A 17544-nucleotide genomic window follows, 5' to 3' on the forward strand; every position below is an offset into this window, starting at 1 on the left:
ACGTTGATGTGAAAGCGAGGATGGATGATGCTGAACAGTAAATGTTTCGAGAACTTGCATCGGTGGGGGGTTATTTTTTCTTGGAAAGGAGGATTTTCAGACTCCAGGCTGGGATTGCGCCCATTCTGCCAACTCAGATCGCGTTGATTGATTTTCCTAGGTGGTGAGACGCGTTCAAGGGTGATGCTTCTAGAGCGTAGCGGCAGTTACCATAGTCTAGGTCGAGCTTAGTGCGGACATTGCGACTTCCGATGCTGCCCTGCAGTTAGGGTTACAGGGAAAGAGACAAGCTCGACAAGGGTTGTATTGATTTTGCGAAGACAGAATTGGGTTGTCTTCGAGAACAGAGGCGGAGAAATTTACGTGTTTGACGAGAGATTGCTCAAGGGCTTTTGTGTGTTTGTGTGTGTGTGCTAGGATTTCGAGGTAGGATCCAGTTACTGTAGGGGTTTCGAGGGGGTTGAGATTTTGAAGTGCAACAGGGAGTTATGGCGAAGCGCGATGGTGAGAATTTGGGTCCATCTACTGGTAGCGGTGTGCAAGGTGAGACTCAACTGGGAATACCGTATGTGTATCCTGGTCCGGCAGTCGGGTACCCAGCGCCTGTAATGACCAATGCCCCACAGCCACAAATGCCACCTCAGTATTACACGCAGCCGAATCCTTACACGGCGGGCATGCGGCCCCCGATTGCGATCTATGGTGCTCCTCCTCCTGGGATGGGGTTACAGGAGACTTTCTACGCGGATACGCCCGCACCTTTCGAGTGCCCTCACTGTGGCAAACCTGGTCTCACGAATGTCAGGTACGTTGAATTCCCTTATGCTCTCACTTCGGCTTACTTTACCTTCGCCATCCCTAAATAAGTTTGAACTGTCCATGCACGTTGACACTCTTTCTAGCTGGGAAGACGTTGCCTCACAATTGCAATTAGTAAATGTCTGGTTCTTCCACATGGCTTGCTCGTAGCCTCTTAACCTCTTACTGCAGTGGTGGCGATTTTGTTGAAGAAAGTGGTGTTTTCTCGTCGCAGGTCATCGCTCAGCCTTGCAGCTTGGATTGCATGCCTGACGACCGTATGTGGGTTCTGCTTCCTCACCCGTTCCTGTGACTGCTTGTGGCACAAACAACACTACTGCAACGGTTGCGGTCAGAAGGTAAGATACCTGGTGATGTTCAAGCGTCTGATTCATTTTCATTGCGTTCAGTTTGCTCATATATAGCAGGATCGTGTGGTTTCTTGCACCAAAATTTACAAACTCTTAGAGCAATTTTGTTAATCTTACAGGTGGCGGAGTTCCGAAAGGATGATCCATGCATCATTGCAGATCCTCCACACTGGACTGAGCCTAGTTATGCTGTACCCGCTTGAGGCCTGAGCATTTTCCTGCATTGAACATCCAATTTCTCCACAACTTTTCTTCTTCCACGTGTGAAAGGTTTCCTTAGTGTTTTTTTGTAGCCATGTCTCTGCCTTGTTCTGTGTGCAAATGATCATGACAGATTACAAGATAATTTTGCATTATAAATTTACCATATTCTTATGTACATAGCGATAGACCAGTTTGTTGGGAATTTGAGTGCTTTTTTAAAAAATAAATTCTTTGCTCTCCAGTGAATAAAGTCTCCACAGTACTATGTGTGAGCTTTAATAGTGGAATTCATTCTCCTTGCTTTGCAGTCTAAGGAAACCTCCGAATTTTATGGAAGCCGACTCAGGGATTTAAAAAGTTTGTGTCGTTATGATACTTAATAATTGTAAACATTGTAAATTTTTTTTTCTCAACATAAACATCATCTTTCCTGTTCATGGTAGCGTGCGTTTTATTTTGCAAAGAATTCTATCCCAATCAAGTATTTTCAATGGTTACGAATACGTCATTGTTGAGTAGAAATGAGCAAAATCGCATGACATTTAGCAAAGTTGAATTAAATAGAATTCCGTTTTATGGTAGAGCTATTTCTTAGCATAACACTTAAAATTATTAGTATTGCTTATCAAATTTTTACTGCTCAATTCTACATATGCATACTACATCTCATTTGGCACTAAATTTTAGTAGTAGAAATTAAGAAACTCATAGATAAACATGAGTTCTATATTTTGGTTCGAAATCTGTCTCTTTTGTAGATTGTAATTCAAATTATGTTGTATTTTCCAAAAATAAATAAATAAATGTTGTACATATTTTTTAAAAAAAATTAAGAAAAAAAACACAAATCTAACAAAAATGTGGAACAAATGATCAAGTTAATTATAAATAAAATAAGATTTATAATAGAACTTGATAACAATTTATGCTTGTTTCACATATTATTAATCTTGTAAAAAAAAAAAAAAAAAAAAAAAAAAAGTCTTAATTGAAGTTTATTATACTTGTATATTTATACACTAATTGAACATCTTAATGGTGATATTAATAGGTCAACATCCTTATACTCCTTAAAACATCTTTCAATTCCTGTGAAGAAATAATGTAAATTAAAATCACTTTTGCAATTGAACAAGGCTATCCAATTAACAAATAGAGGCATAAAGATTACCTTCAATTGAAATTATGACAACTTATACAAAACATATAATATGTCTCTTCTTTTTTTATACCATTAGAATAATGATGCACAGTTGGTAGGATGACTTTTTAGATTCTATAGATGCCTATTCTAAATTGTTAAATAAAATTTGTAAAAATATTTGCAATCAGCTTTTGTTTAATTTTTTGTTAGGCAATTAATTGCTCATTGTCTCAATTGGACCAATGAGCCAAAATATTGCAAATATTAGCAACGACAATTACACCAAAACATGTCCTGATGATTTTACAATAAAAAAATTATAAGATATATGTTGTTGCTCATACAATCTCCAACCATAAACCTTGTATGAATCTCATTTATCTCAATAAATACCTACTCATTTTTTCCCAAATATGTTTGATATCTACATCAAATAGATAGCAATTATCTTTTTAGTATTTGTAAAGGTATTTACCTAGCAATAGAACTATCTCATTATTGGTTGTATATTTATTAAAATAATTGACTATTTACATATCACTTCAATTTTTCACATAAAATGTGTTATAGATGTTTAAACTAATATTTCATTGTACCTCGAAAATATTTCATGGGAATCTTTTGATGCACATTTCAATATTTGTCTATCAAAAAGTAAACAAGAAATAACTCCTTATAAGTATTCAACCTTAAGTCAATCCAATAATTTGCTAAAATGACTTTACAACAAGAATGGATGTATTCTGTAAATATTAGATTTGTGCATTGTTTTATTTTGGTGAAAAATTTATATAAAACTACTTTAATCTAGATTAGCATCTTGAAAATATTTAGTTTCTAACATATGCTATTTAATCAAATAAAAATGATATGACAACATCAAATCATATATTAATTTTAGACATTGACAATCAGACTTATAATATATTAGAAATCAACAAGAGAAATAAGTTTACAATTAATTCCTCAAACTTATTTTTAACAATTTTGCTATGAAACATTTTGCCCTTTGCCACTTGTAGGGTTGTCTTTTAGGCTCCTTGAATCAATCTGTACAAAGTAATGCCTATAAAAACTAAACACAATAACTGTTGTTATAGTTTGAAATAGTAAAAGCTATACATCCTTTTAATTGTTGCTGCACTATAATACAACCAAATTTAATACATATTTTTGCCATGCAATAAAAGTTTTTTTTTACTTGAAGTAGTAATGGTTTGAAAAATCTATATGGTAGCACAAAAAAAAACTATTAAGTAATGTATTTGACTATTATAATATATCAGAGATTATTTGATTATTTTCTTTGAATTCTATATTTTTTGAATTCAAAGAATTTTTTTTTATTCTAGTTATATATTTTTTGGTTGAATTGTCAACTACTTTATATTAATAGCTACAAATTAGTTTCTTTTAAAAAATAAATTTTATCAAAATTAAAACTTTGATATTAAAAATAAGATAAGATTGATGTTTGAACTTAATAACAATTTGTATTCAATTCATACATTTTAGAATCTTTAAAAAGTTAGAGATGATTCTAAAAATTATATATATATATATATATATATATATATATAGTTATAGTTATAGTTATAGTTTAATAAAAAAAATTATCCCATTTTGCATTGAAGAAATGAAGCGCTACAAGAACTCACAAGATGAATTAAAAGAGTTGTAGAGATGAAAATGATCATGTTAGAATACAAAAAGAGTTGAAATCTTAAAAAATTATAAAATAAAATTAATAGAAATAAATAAAATAAAATAAAATATGGCCTCCACAACATTAATACAACATACATTCCATTAATAGATTTCATACATTTGGTTTTTAATCATAATATGTTTTGCATCATGTACTGTTGTAAGAAGACTTCTTCATTCAACAAATCAATTATGAACTCGTATACATTAAAACAAAAAACAATAAACAAAAAATTAAAAAAGAAATAAAAAAGAAAAAAATAGTATTCTAGATTCAGCAAAAACAATAAAGTTCAATTGTGTACAATCAATGCCCATCAGATGTCCTTCAAAGAGGGGTACAACAATTTCAACATAATGTCAAAAGAGAAAGATCTCCGAGTATGTAAATATTGTAAAATGGCCTTGTTTTAGGGTTGTCAATTAATGGGTATGACCTCCAAATAGAAGCGCCTTAAAGTGGCACGAGCACAGAATCTTGTGAGCACGAGGGCCACGTCGGCGCATGACCTGGACATTCCACGTAAACATGGATGGGCCACGTAGACCTCGACTGCCACGTATGATCGCCGGTCTCCCAGCCCCGTCCATGCTCTCGCTCTCGCTCCTTTCTCACACAGCGAGAGCGAGATGGCGTTTCTTTTCGATCGCCTCGCGCTTGTATTTTCTCCTTCAATTCGTAGTACCGTGGGTTTTACTATATTCCTCGCCTCCTTCTCTTTCCAATGTATGTTTTTCGTCGTCTGAATCCGCGTATATCGTCAGTTTCAATTCCCTTTCTCGGGTTGCGGCCTTTGGTTTGTCTGTTTGAGCTGAATAGGTTGCGTTCAAGGCTGTTGTGTTGAAGTTCTCGGAAGAATGTGCCATTAGCGATTGTAAGGTTGAGTCCCTCTCTTCTTCCTCTTGAAAACGTATGCATTTTCGCCACTTACGCTTCCTATGGTCGATAGTTTCACGCTTTTTTTTTTCTCCAGCTGCAGCCTCGGTTTGTCAGTATTGAACGAGATTAGAGGTTGATAGGTTGTACTCAGCGTTATTGTTGTTTTTTTATTGGGAAAAATTTGTACGTGTGATTGTGAGTTTGGAGGACAGGCGTTACGCTGCAGAAGAGTATGTGTTTAATTTCCTTGAGATCAATGAGGCAGATTAGATAGTGAGCTTGGCTGGTAGGATTTTTTTTTTTTTTTTTTTTTTTTTTGAGGCTGGGACTAAGTCCCTAGAGTCTTGAGTAGGAAGGCTAAGGTATTCTTAGGGAAACGTGCCAAATTTTGGCAGAGTGCCGGCTTATTGTCACATTGCGCAACAACGGGAGATCCCGTTTCTTCAATGAAACAGAAATGAACTGGAGGACTTCTTGACGGGGTGAGGGAATAAGCATGTGAAATATGATCGGATTACGTTAATCGGTAACATTCTCGAAACGGAAAACATAGTTTGAAGGCAGAGGATTGTGGCTGGTTTGTTGCATACGACGCATCAATGGCTTTGGGAATACCACCTCAGTTGGCCAGCATCGAGAAGGAAGTGCAAGGCATCTTCAAGTTCCTTGCGTAAGTCCCTCCTTGTCCTGTTGTAGTTGCCTATGACAATCCCAAATTTCCTCTTTCGTGGATTATGAGAAGTACACTTATTAGCTGCCAGATAAGTGCTGCATTCTTCATTTTCAATCACAAGTGCCATTCTCACAAGTGCATTCTGGGATTGGCATGTATGAGGATGGCATTTTCCCTCCCTGGCTATTAGTGTGCGATTCAGCGCTTCTTGGTTCAATTTAGTTTTGCGTGTGGCATTGCAAGTTTCATCTGTGTTGAAATGATGTGTTTGACTTTAATTGCGTCTTAATGTGGCTGGATTAGTATTGGACGTCAATATATGTTCCATTACTAAAATAAATAAATAAATAAATAATTTTCATGGTTTCATAAACTTGAATTCATGTGACAGAACCGGATTTCAAAGAATAGACAAAATCAAAGATGCAGGAAGGCAGAGCAAGCATCTGGAGGAGCTGTCTGCGAGGATGAGGGGGGCGAAAAGGTGGACACTTTCTTTTAACCAGAAGCAACATTCGATCTGTTTGTCACCTTAGTCCTCATTATTGTAAGCATTGTTACAGTAGATTTTACCATTGGTAAGGCTGCAGAATTTGTGAATTGCTCATTAATGCTGTCAACAGATGCATTGGTGTAGTCTACAAAAAGGTAGGAAAATAGAAAATAGAAAATTGTTGGGGTGTCGTTTTGTTTGAAGTAAGTTTGCACTTTATTTGATTACTATCATGTTGATGGGGGTCATGAAGATGTCTCACAAGTCTATTTGGCACTAACAGCTTCTGAGGCTAGCTGGTGATCTGGATTCTGCAGTCGCATCAAGGAATTCGATGTAGAGATAAAAGTGGAAGAAGGCAAAATTAATCCTGAATTCAACAAATTGCTGACTGAGAAGAAACAATTTATGGTATGTAAAGAAACAACCGATGATATCCCCTTTAGATTTGTGGTTTTCTTTGAAAGGTCTTCACAGTCCCTAACACGCAAAAATTACACCTGCAGATCACGGAGCGTAATTCGTATGTCGCAAAAAGAAGAACGTACACAAGTTTGATAGGGAACAGGCAAGAATCCCTCGACAAAGACTCACATGCTGGGTCTGCCCAGGATGCGGATGTCTGTGTGGCCTCAAGTTGGTTATCTCCTAGGCTTCATGCGTTGCATTTCTTCCTATCATGCTTCTCTTGTCAGAAGCAGATACTGTAGAGATTGATTACCGAAATTAGATTATTTGTAGTTCCCGAAGCTTCTGTTGTGCTTTACTTCAATGAAGTTTCACACGAAATTATCTACATCTTTCACGTGATGCTCTGCGTTGCAATCTTGTCCCTCGCACATGTTGGACTACACTGCATCTGTAATTAGTGTTTTAATGATTTGGGATTTCTCTCCCTGACAACATTGCAGCTCTGTCCCATCAAGAGCTTATGCAGCCTGGAAGAAAATAGACAGATGATACATTTAAGACAAGCGAAAGGTCCAACAAGGTCGTTGCGTTCTATCACATTCATCTACTTCTAAAGCATTGGTTTCAGCTACGTAGTGCTCTTCATTTAGCATGAAAGTTGACTGATATATCTTTGTATCGATCTCTTTTCATGGGCATATTATTATTATTACTAATTTAGTATTCTTCATTGAGAGAGAATGTGATGTTGCACATGTAAATTAGTTTAAATAAATAAATAAGTTAATAATACTGTAGAAACCATGTATATATTTATAAACTGTAAAAATCCAACATATCTTTAGTGTCTTGAATCTTTTTAGATTTTATTATATTATACTGTAGTTTTTTTAATATCTTAATTTATTTTCACTTTATTATTTTTTGCTATCATTTCTTTATCTTTATGCATAGAACTATTCACTTGCATTGTTGTTTTGAACTCTATTTGAAATAGTGGGGCACAATTAAGAACAACAATATCTATGTTTGATAATTAATATAATTAAATATAGTATTTATCCTTTTTCAGATTATAATAATATCTCAAAGATTGTAGATTATCTATCTACAGGTTTTTACTTTATTAATCCCATTTATAATAATATAAATACAAAAATACTTATATAGAAAATATAATAGTATTAAATAATTGTTAAAGTATAAATACAGGAGAAAATACAAGTATTAGTGGAAACAATTCAATAGTATAATTGTATGCCATAACTAATAGCAAACATACTTGTTTTTAAAATCATGATAGCTAAGAATACTTTAATTAGTACAAATTTGTTTTATATGAAATATCTTTAGATAGTAATTTCCAATTCTGATCATTAGATTTAATAAATATTTTGTATAATGCTTGTCATTAATGTTAATAAAAATTTAAGTTACATTATTTAGAAAATTTTGATTCAAAAAATTTGATTCAATATTCCTCATCATCTTACATAATCAACCTTATTACATTCACCTCAACCTTTTTTATTTTAGAAAAAGCAAATAAAAACCAAAAACATTGTGGATGTACTCATGTACATACAACCGATTTTGTAGCTTTATATAAACATAATTATAAATCGCTCAAAATATGTTCGTATCATACACATATAAACAAAGAAACAAAAATGAAGAAAATGAAAACGTGTAGTGAACTTGAAAAGCTTCAGATATCTGACAAGAGCGAAATCAGAACACGGATTAGCAACATCCAAAGAAAGGCTTTGAAGTTGTTGTTTCATGCTCTATGATGACCTCCTCCTGGATAATCTCAAAATGAAACTAGAGAACCAGGAGCCCGGAGTGTTGTCGGTCACGACTGTTGAAGTCTCTCCTGATCTGCATCGATTCATACGTTTATGTTTCATTAGCCACCGAGCTTTGAAAAACAAACAAACAAACAATGATAACAGAAACGACGTTTCTTTGAAGGACTATTTATTTTTACTTTTATGTGGTGAACTAGTCACTTTCATTTAAGCTCATCTGGTGTCTCTTGGTTGTGGTATCAATGTAAAATTCCATGTCTCTAGTGACTACTCATACCAACTTTCAAAAACGTGAAAGGACGTCAGTAAGCCGCAAATGGATGACTCTAGCGAGAGACTTGCAGAGAGACTTGAACATGAATGAATTCTTTCGCCGTATGAAAGAACTAAACCACAACCGTGGTGAACTTCTAGAAATTCTGAACTCCACACCTCATAGCATCAAATTGAAACAATATGCTCTCTTTTTTGATCCTTCTTCATTTTTTTTTTTTTTTTTTTTTTCGTATTTTCGAAAATGATACTCAGCAAGCAAACCAAGCATATAAGTGCAGGATTTGAAGATTACTTACGCTGATTGCATCATTTTGATCTCAAATCTGCCGTCCTTCTCCGAGATGCTGATCTCCTGGTGGTCGATCATGTCATCCGTGGTGATGGCGATGTCGGTCGGGCTCCTATTATTATCAAACATACGAAGCTTAGCAAACGTGCAATTAGGATCGTACTCATGCGAGGTCTCCGAATGCGGCTGAAGCACCTTTGTGAGGGAGTAGTTCCCAGCCGAGGACTCCACGAAGAAGTAGAGAACTTTGTCAGTTTTGTTCACCAGCTTTGTGCTGGTCCTGCTAGGCATCTCGATAGAATTCCCTTGCTTCTTAATTCAACCCTGCACGAGAAAAATTAGGATAAATATGAGCTATCGAACTCTAGTGAAATCCCAAATGGGCCAAAATTTCGGAAACAGGAACCGCAGAAATCTATCCTAAAACCTCGAGGGTAAGTGTAAGCTTATATCTGTTCCAATAACGACCACTAGCGGCAAGCACGAACATTACACATTAATCAGCATTCCCAAACCGAACAACCCACAATTGAAATGAAGTAACCGAAAACGAATCGGTTGTAACCCTACCCCGGGAATGACTTGGCACCCAGAAACTCTAAAAACTCGACGTCCAAAACCTCTGCAATTTCAATGCAACCGGAGCTTGCTGCGCAGTTGAAATCCTTCCAAAATTGACAATCAAATCGTGTGGAACTGAAACATAATCGAACAAGCTAATGTAAGACTTGATACAAGAGTCAGCTGCCGGTTGGCGGCATATTGTACTGTAGTCGGTGGCATCTACCCAAGAGTGACTAATCCAAGCTTTCTCAGTTTCCGAGTCACTTCGATCTGGGCTCTAGTCTAAAACCCGCAAGCGCTGGTAACACAAATCTCCAGAATTCTTCACTATATTAAATTACCGCTTAAAGATTCAAGCCAAACGAATGAACATCTGCCAGATAGTTCCCATCTGGAATCGATGTTACCTCACCTGACAGCGACCCCCGAAGTCGGCAAGTGGCCCAGATCCCTATGGTAGGAAGCAGTAACGAAGAAATCAATGGCGCGTGTAATTAGATGATCTCTTTTATGCGGGATGATGCTGATTCTTCATTTGTCTGCACCGCTTCTGTCGTGCACGTAAGCTTTCCGAGAAGGAACATCGCGCAGCATATCTCTTGCTCGAATCTTCGAAGTTGACGGTGGAAGTTTGGGCTGTCGACCACAGGGTATCCATCCTTTCCTGGATCGGGCATTGAATTAGGGTTTCTGAGGATGTTCATCACTTCGTTCGTTGCAGATAGTGTTTTCTCCGGAACTGCTCTCCCGGCAGCGAGTTGAAGATTGCGCTTGGGTAAGAACTGAGAATAATCCGAAATTGTAACTAAGCTTCGGTGAGAGTGAGAGGGCTTCAAGGAATTTTCCGTGGGGGTTGAGCAGGATTCAACTGGAACTGCTTTCAGCATTTGCAACAGAAGGCAAGGATTATTGCAACGCCGCGAAGCGCGAGCTCGAGAAGAGAAGGCGATACGAATGTACGCATTTCTTCATCACAGAGCCACTTCAAATTTTGGCAATAATTCTCTGCAATGTATGTAAATGTGAGGATTGTGGGCTTTGACGAGATTGCGTTGCACATGGCCACAGCAACCTGTGAAGGACACGATGAGACGAGAGCAGCGCCGAAGCTTGAGGAGGAGGAAGGGATTTCGCTGCACGAGATGGCGCAACGCTTTGCTGCAGCGCAGATTAGGGTTTCGTCAAATTAGGGTTTTTTCTGCAGACAGACAAGACAAGCAAGCTGGCTGCCCATCTTCTTCATTGAACCACTACTATGCATAAATCAATGTTTAAAATAAACAAATAAATAAATAAAACGTAAACAAATGCAATGTGTTGGTAAGAAAGAGTTTGGAGGCAATTTTATGAATACTACATGGTATTTAAAAACTTGAGATAATTCCTGGTTATAAATAAGTTGGATTTAATGAAAGGAGATGGGTTGGATATGTTGGAATAATGTAAGATGTAGAAATATATTATGCAATGATGAAAAGAAGACTTTAAGATCAAATCTCTTAGATTGGTTTTAAAATATAAATAAATCAATCAATAATAGAATATTTTTGATATAGATATTGTGCTTTATTTTTTAAAAATGTTTTAATTTTATTTGTGAATTTAATTTTAATTTTTGTATTATAACCTTATATTACTAATAAGTTTTGGATGATGAATTTAAGACTATTACAATAGAGTTGTTTTTTAAAATGTTTAAATCACAATTAAATTTGAATTTTAAACTGTTGAATTTTTTATTGCAAGTGTTTTTGTGATGTCAAATAATATCAAAGGTAAATTAATATTTTGTCAACTGTACAAATATGTACTTATTGCAACAAAACTTGTATATAATTGTATTGGTTGTTAAAAAATTTGCTCTAAGAAATATTATTTTAAATCAAAAAGTATAAAATTGTTTAAATTTTTATATAATTATATAATTAAGTTTAATTTTTTTATATAATTATATAATTAAGTTTAATTTTTTTATATATATTGTAAACTTGTATTATAGGCTTTCTTATATGTAATTATATAATCTTTAAACTTGTATATTATTATAGAATTTAGTATATGTTTGGTGAATGTTGTCTTGTAGAAAATGTTTAAACCATTGGGGGAAAAAAGGATAAATTTTTGAATAGCATGGATAAAATTAATACAATTTTAGAGATCAATTTTTTTAAGACTTACATTAAACCAAAGGTTAGAAGAAAGTTGATTGATTTTATAATGTGCTACAATATTTCACAAAGTAATTATCAATTTGATTGGAAGCCTTGGTATTTTCTTTTATTCTTTGATAAATAGAAATAGCAATTGTGATATTCACTTTGAGGAGCATTTAGAGGATAAGATGTTTACAGAATATAGATATTTGTAATGAACAAAAATGGTGTTTAAGAAGTTATGAAATAATGCATGCAACAATGGGGTTGTTTTGATATTTACTTCTTCTTACATGTTAATCAGCACAACGGTTGTACTCACACGAAAGTATCTTAGGTTTAGGTTAGTAACACAAAATGCCAATAAAAATATATATATATATATATATATATATATATATTGGTGCTTTGTGATCATTATTTTAAAGAGAATTATAAGATAACAACATGACATAAAACAACATCCTCACCCACATCGAATTTTTGTGCTTTCCTTCTCCTATGACCCTAAACCCTACTCGACTAACACCAACCTGACACGCCTGAGTGTTGTTTCGAGTTGCATGGTAACGACTTCCCGAACTTTTTTAGATTTTGCTTCACTGATCGATTTTCGGAATCCGGTTTCCTTCATTTAGATGACCCAGCATTCTGCTAAACTCACAGTGCAGCAATTAATGACCATCTGCGGTATACGATTCAATTTTCCTCATGAAACCGTGACTTGCATTGCAGAGAAATCATGGAAAGGCTTCTGAGCTTCTGAGAGAAAACTGGGAGTTCACAACGCCGTATGCATTTGATTTTCGTTAGATCGAGAGCTTGTGATCGTCACAATCATGGTCCTGAAGCGCCAGCGACGCTGCTGTCATAAACACTGGGTCAAGTTCGTTAAATTTGCGCTGCTATTCGAGCTAAAAGTTGCACTTCGATGCCACGATGCACGAAGTGTCTGCTTACCTAGCTTTCTTGCGTCTACCTTCTCAAAGCACAAGCACTGATCAGGTCCACTCTTCTGAATATCTCTCCTGAGCCGCAAGATTTGTATCTTTACTCCAAATAAGATGCCTGGCAGTGTCACTGGATTCCATGTACTCATGAAGAGAACCATGAATCCGTCCCCGAAACTGTCTTCGGTACTCTCTGGTCGCATCAGCTGCACAAAAATATCATATGCGTAAGCTGTCGCGTTGCTAGAAAGTCCTAGGGTTCACCTTGTCTTGAAGTAACCGAACGTGAAAGAGAGAGAGAGATTACAGATGAAACTTCATTTAAACACCGACTGCGAATGCTGGATTGCAAGCTTCGGTCGGTCCAGAGGGATTCTTCTTCTTCGCCTTCTTCTTCTTCTGCTTCAGTTGGTCAGCTTCCACTATTAGAGTCCATGCTGCAGAGATTGACTCATAAACAGCTGATGGAATTGATGATTTCACTGTTTTTTCAGACAGAAGTGCATCAGTTCCAGTAGGGATTCAATCAGATGGGATCGAGGGAGCAATCTCTTACTCTCGTGGTGAGTGATTCTCGGCCTGGCAGCAAGCAATGCTACTTCAGTGTGAGTGCAGAAGTAGCAGATCCATCTTCATCTAGTTGGTTTCTGCTTTGGATTTGTGTACAATATCACAACTCATCGCTAACGTTGCAACAGGATTCATTTTCACTGAAATTCATGCAATTGCTATTGTAAACAAATGGACTTGAGCAGCTGAAAGTTGATGGTGTGTCTTCAGCTGCCGCGTTCGATTCGAAGAACAAATACTTGTTCGGAAGCATAAGAATGGGAATCAACCAAGGAAATATTGATATATATATATATATATATATATATATTGTCACTTTGTTAGAATGCAACAAGAATGATTTTAAAAGTAGATAGTTGATAACTAATTGGATCGTTAATTTTGAATGAAGAATCAAATATTATTATTATTATTATTAAAATATCTTTAAAGCTAATTATTTTAATTTTCTTAGAAGGTTTAAAAACTAAGTCATTAAATAAGATTAAAAAAAATTCCCAAAATATATATATATATATATATATATATATATGTTTTTTAATAAAAATAAGTCTACAATTTAATAATGAGAACTTTTTAGTGCAATAAAAACCAACAATTATTCTATTGCTAGAAGTCTTATTTTGTTAATCTACATGATATATTTGGTAATACTACCAACTATTGGTTGATAAGGTAGTAGTAATATGGTGTTAATTGCTCACTTACGAACTAAATACATAGTAATTTATGTGAATATACATAAAAGTTACAAATATTGATATAGACTTGTGTGAATATATATATATATATATATATATATATAATTTTATCTTTTATATTCATATCAAATATGAGTAATTTTTTTTTTATTATAATCATGATTACAATCGAATGCAATTCTAATAATTTTAATATTGACATTGTAAATTATAAAAATGCATAGAATTTCATTAATAATGATACTTATATCTATATATAGATATGTGGGTTTTTTTCCATCTTATAAATCTCTACATTTCTTCTTTTTTGTAAAAAGTAAAAAAATAGAATTCTCAATTTTGGTTGCAATTTTTTTTATAATTAATTTAAAGTTTGTAACTATTTGTTATATATTTTTTTATTGTTAGCTTTTTAAATTTCTTTTACAGAGATTATTTTTTAATTATATTCATTAAAATTACATGCTTAAAAATCATTAAAAAAACCAATTGAAGAAAGAAAAAAATAGAATGTTTTTTTCTTACAAACATCCATCACATTTTGATTGAAATATAAGAGAATAGTTTTGAAATCCCACACTAGCTAACATTATTATTATTATCATCTATAGAATCACTTATGACTAGTATAGCTTGCATTACAAGAACACAACCTCAACCAACTCATTACAAACTTATAAACTCCTCATTTACGAAAAGTAAAAGTAAAAGTAAGTGTAACACAAAAGAAGAAAAGAGAACATTCATGAGAAATGCAACTTGAAGGGGAAAGAGGGGGGATGGATGGCAAAGGAGCCATTTCTCCGAGGATGAAACATTTCATTCATCCAACACCTTCATCCATCCATCCCTCTTTCTCCCTCCCTCGCCTCCTCTCCTCTCGTCTTGTCTTGTCTCGTCTCCATCACCCTAGTTTGCTTGCATCCACATTTACTCCGACATGAATCTCGTTTCTGCAGCAACAGAAGTCTGGCTCCATCGACCAGGCTGGCTTCGCCTTGCACTCTCTCATCGTCCCGTTCTTTTTTGTTCTGCTCCTTACCAGAGTCATGGATCGAAATCAGCGTTCGGTCTTCTGGTGAGGAGGAGTCAGAATGACCGCAAGTCGATCGATCGGAGGGAAGAGCTTCTTTTTTTTATTGAAGTTGATCGTGATCGTAGAACAGAAGTTGTCGTCAGACCGTGGATCCACCCTCTGAACATCTCCGGCAACTTTTACTTGGTTCCGATCTCGTACACGCAACAAGGAAGGATCTTAGCTTTTTGATATAAAGCTTTGGGCCATCTGCAAGTCATGTGTTCGCCAGGTTTGCGTCTGGTTTGGCACATTCCGCCATAGCCGTCCACCTGTGTATACTTTTTCCTTCTGTGCGCATGTGGAATTTGAATCTGTTCTCACTCTCGCTGTGTGAATTTGCGTCAGCAGATTCAAGTCGCTGTGCCTCTAGATTCCTCACTTGCAGCAGACGCCCAATTCTTTCTAACCATCACGTCGTGGGCGACTGTTGAGTTTGAGGTGTGGAGCTCTGCATCTTCTTCTCGGCATGGTTGTCGCGGCGGCGAGGAGTAATGACATGGCAGCTTGAAAGACGATTGACAACAGAGTTTGATCAATTCTTTGTTTGTACAGTGTAATTAGAACAGGCGAATATGGAGAGGATGAGCCCCACCTTGCAAGTACGGCATGGAGCCGTTCTGAACTTCAAGCCTTCGCACAGAGCAGTTCCCTCCGATTTAATCTTCAGAGTGAGGTGCGCAGCTCGCGCACCAAGACCTCGTGAAGAAGCCGCGGTCAGCAAGAAGTGGACGACAGAAGATGTGGACAACACCGGGTTGTCTTGTCGGAAGCGAAGGGAGATGAATTGCGGGCGTAGGCGAGTGTTGGCCGGCCTGGTGTCCCCGCTGCTGTTCAAATACTCTCTACCTTTGGTATGAATTGATCATGACCATTCCTGACCTAGTTTGCTTCCAAAAATGACCTAATATGCACCATCGCTCCAGCACCTGTTGATATCTTCCCACGCTCTGAACGATGTCTGGTGTATCTGCTTGGTACAGAAGTATGCGGAACCAGGGGGTCCGTAGTGACTGTGCACCATGTTTCGTGTAGGGCAGACAGACGGCAAGCGCAGCCGATGCTACGGAGGATCCAGTTGAAATGGCAGTGGTGGCTGTTTTGGACGCACGTGACATGATTCCTGCGCTCTCAACGTTTCTTCTCCAAGCAAAGTCAAAGTTCGGACCATCCTCCGAATGCAAGACTCGGCTTAAGTAAAGCCCCATACCACTCCCTATCTCCCCGTGCATACTCTTAGTGTCACAATCGGGAATTTCCTTCACCTTACAGCTATGTGTTCAATTTCAACGACACATAGCGAAACCGTGCGGAATGGAATTTCACGACTTTCTGTATGGACTTTGTGTTCAGGGCCCTCACTCTCGTGTACAATCGCCTGAAGATTAACTTACCGAGACTAGTTGAAGAGCTGGAGCTTAACGAAGACTTCTCCGAACAGCTGCTGCAAGGGTTGGCCCTGGTGGAAGAGGATATGTGCTCCCAAAGCATGGTGTCCTCGCCCGGCAGCTTGATCGAGAACCAAACCATTTCTAGAGTAAACGTGGAAGGCTCGCTCAAGTCGCTTAAGCTAGCTCGCAGCAAAGTAGATGTGCTCCTTCAACAGGTGAATCATCTTGATTGCAATCGGTTTCCCCTTCATTTCATTTATCTCTCATTTTCCCTTGCTGCTGATGTCATTATTCTCTCTCTTTCGCCTGTTTTGATTGACTGTTTTCATGCTCGTCATGAATTTGATGTCGAAGGAATGATTTTTCTTATCTTTGCAGGTTCCAAGCCAGCTCCTGGAGCTTGCGCAGTTAGCACGAGGAGTCCGCCCTATGGCTTGAAGCTTTACTCTTCAGAATCTGTTTTAGTTCATCAGTGAAGCGTGGTATTGCTCTTATACAGTAGTGTAGAACATTGGCATGGTAGACTTACAGGAATTGTACAGTAGAGATGATACAATGGATACCAAAGAAATTCTAGAGAGATTTCAACCGCCTGTGATTTAAGTGTTAACTTGAGTTCTATATCAATGATTGAAACGAGAAGCGGCTTCTCAACATCGTTTCCATCCTTTTTAACCGGTTCACCGAGACAATGCTACTGTGCGCATAGACGGTCACTCAGCTTGCAATGATGAATGAAACAAAGCTACACGTCGTTGGAAAGTGTATAGTCGTGGATTTATGGAGTAACGATTATCTGAATGCTGCAAAGCAGGAGATGGCATTGCTCGACCGGTCTGTCAATTTTCTTTTTTTATCAGCAACATGGTGAGGTGCAAGCGTTTGTAACTTCATTGAGTAACGAGCCTTGCATTAGAATTGAAATCATTTAGGTCGATGTCGTAGAGGATTTTGTTTTTTGTTTTTATACTAGAGAGAAATGTCCCCTAAGAACGACTGCATCAAGACTCTTAAGGTCATTCAATTCTGCCGACATGCGACCCATTTCTTCCATTCCCTACCACTTTACACCATCACTGTAAC

At 36.6% G+C, this 17544-nt stretch overlaps 4 protein-coding genes and 1 long non-coding RNA gene across 9 annotated transcripts; 4 read left to right on the plus strand and 1 right to left on the minus strand.

Annotated features, from left to right (window-relative positions):
- The first annotated feature begins 250 nt into the window (after positions 1-250).
- On the plus strand, positions 251-1808 carry LOC112278164 (GSH-induced LITAF domain protein). Its single transcript, XM_024511334.3, has 3 exons — positions 251-805; positions 1034-1157; positions 1289-1808. The coding sequence occupies exons 1-3, from the start codon at positions 489-491 to the stop codon at positions 1370-1372; spliced, it is 525 nt and encodes a 174-aa protein (XP_024367102.1). The 5' UTR covers positions 251-488; the 3' UTR covers positions 1373-1808.
- Positions 1809-4818: 3010 nt separating this feature from the next.
- On the plus strand, positions 4819-7080 carry LOC112277794 (putative plant SNARE 13). Its single transcript, XM_024510523.3, has 4 exons — positions 4819-5774; positions 6169-6261; positions 6588-6681; positions 6777-7080. Exons 1-4 carry the CDS (start codon positions 5704-5706, stop codon positions 6978-6980), a joined length of 462 nt encoding a protein of 153 aa, XP_024366291.1. The 5' UTR covers positions 4819-5703; the 3' UTR covers positions 6981-7080.
- Positions 7081-8259: 1179 nt separating this feature from the next.
- On the minus strand, positions 8260-10508 carry LOC112277755 (uncharacterized). 5 transcript variants are annotated; one of them, XR_016501195.1, is made up of 4 exons: positions 10034-10508; positions 9628-9753; positions 9065-9381; positions 8260-8562 (listed from the first exon to the last, which is right to left on the minus strand). XR_016501195.1 is itself a non-coding variant. In XM_090248000.1 (3 exons), the coding sequence occupies exons 2-3, from the start codon at positions 9346-9348 to the stop codon at positions 8469-8471; spliced, it is 378 nt and encodes a 125-aa protein (XP_090104126.1). In that variant the 5' UTR covers positions 9349-9381; positions 10034-10231; the 3' UTR covers positions 8260-8468. The 5 variants fall into 5 exon arrangements, 2 of the variants coding, with proteins under 2 accessions (XP_090104126.1, XP_024366218.1); XR_016501196.1 differs by having other exon boundaries at positions 10029-10508; XR_012216815.1 differs by lacking the exon at positions 9628-9753.
- LOC112277756 (uncharacterized) lies at positions 10437-10936 on the plus strand. The gene is made up of 2 exons (XR_002968492.3): positions 10437-10577; positions 10690-10936. It is a non-coding gene; the product is annotated as an uncharacterized LOC112277756 (long non-coding RNA).
- A 4369-nt stretch (positions 10937-15305) lies between these two features.
- LOC112277949 (uncharacterized) lies at positions 15306-17136 on the plus strand. The gene is made up of 4 exons (XM_073531647.2): positions 15306-15924; positions 16106-16266; positions 16424-16676; positions 16840-17136. The coding sequence occupies exons 1-4, from the start codon at positions 15646-15648 to the stop codon at positions 16897-16899; spliced, it is 753 nt and encodes a 250-aa protein (XP_073387748.1). The 5' UTR covers positions 15306-15645; the 3' UTR covers positions 16900-17136.
- Positions 17137-17544: the final 408 nt, after the last annotated feature.

This window comes from Physcomitrium patens, chromosome 26 (genome assembly GCF_059467195.1).
Source record: "Physcomitrium patens ecotype Gransden chromosome 26, ASM5946719v1, whole genome shotgun sequence".
NCBI lineage: Eukaryota > Viridiplantae > Streptophyta > Bryopsida > Funariales > Funariaceae > Physcomitrium > Physcomitrium patens.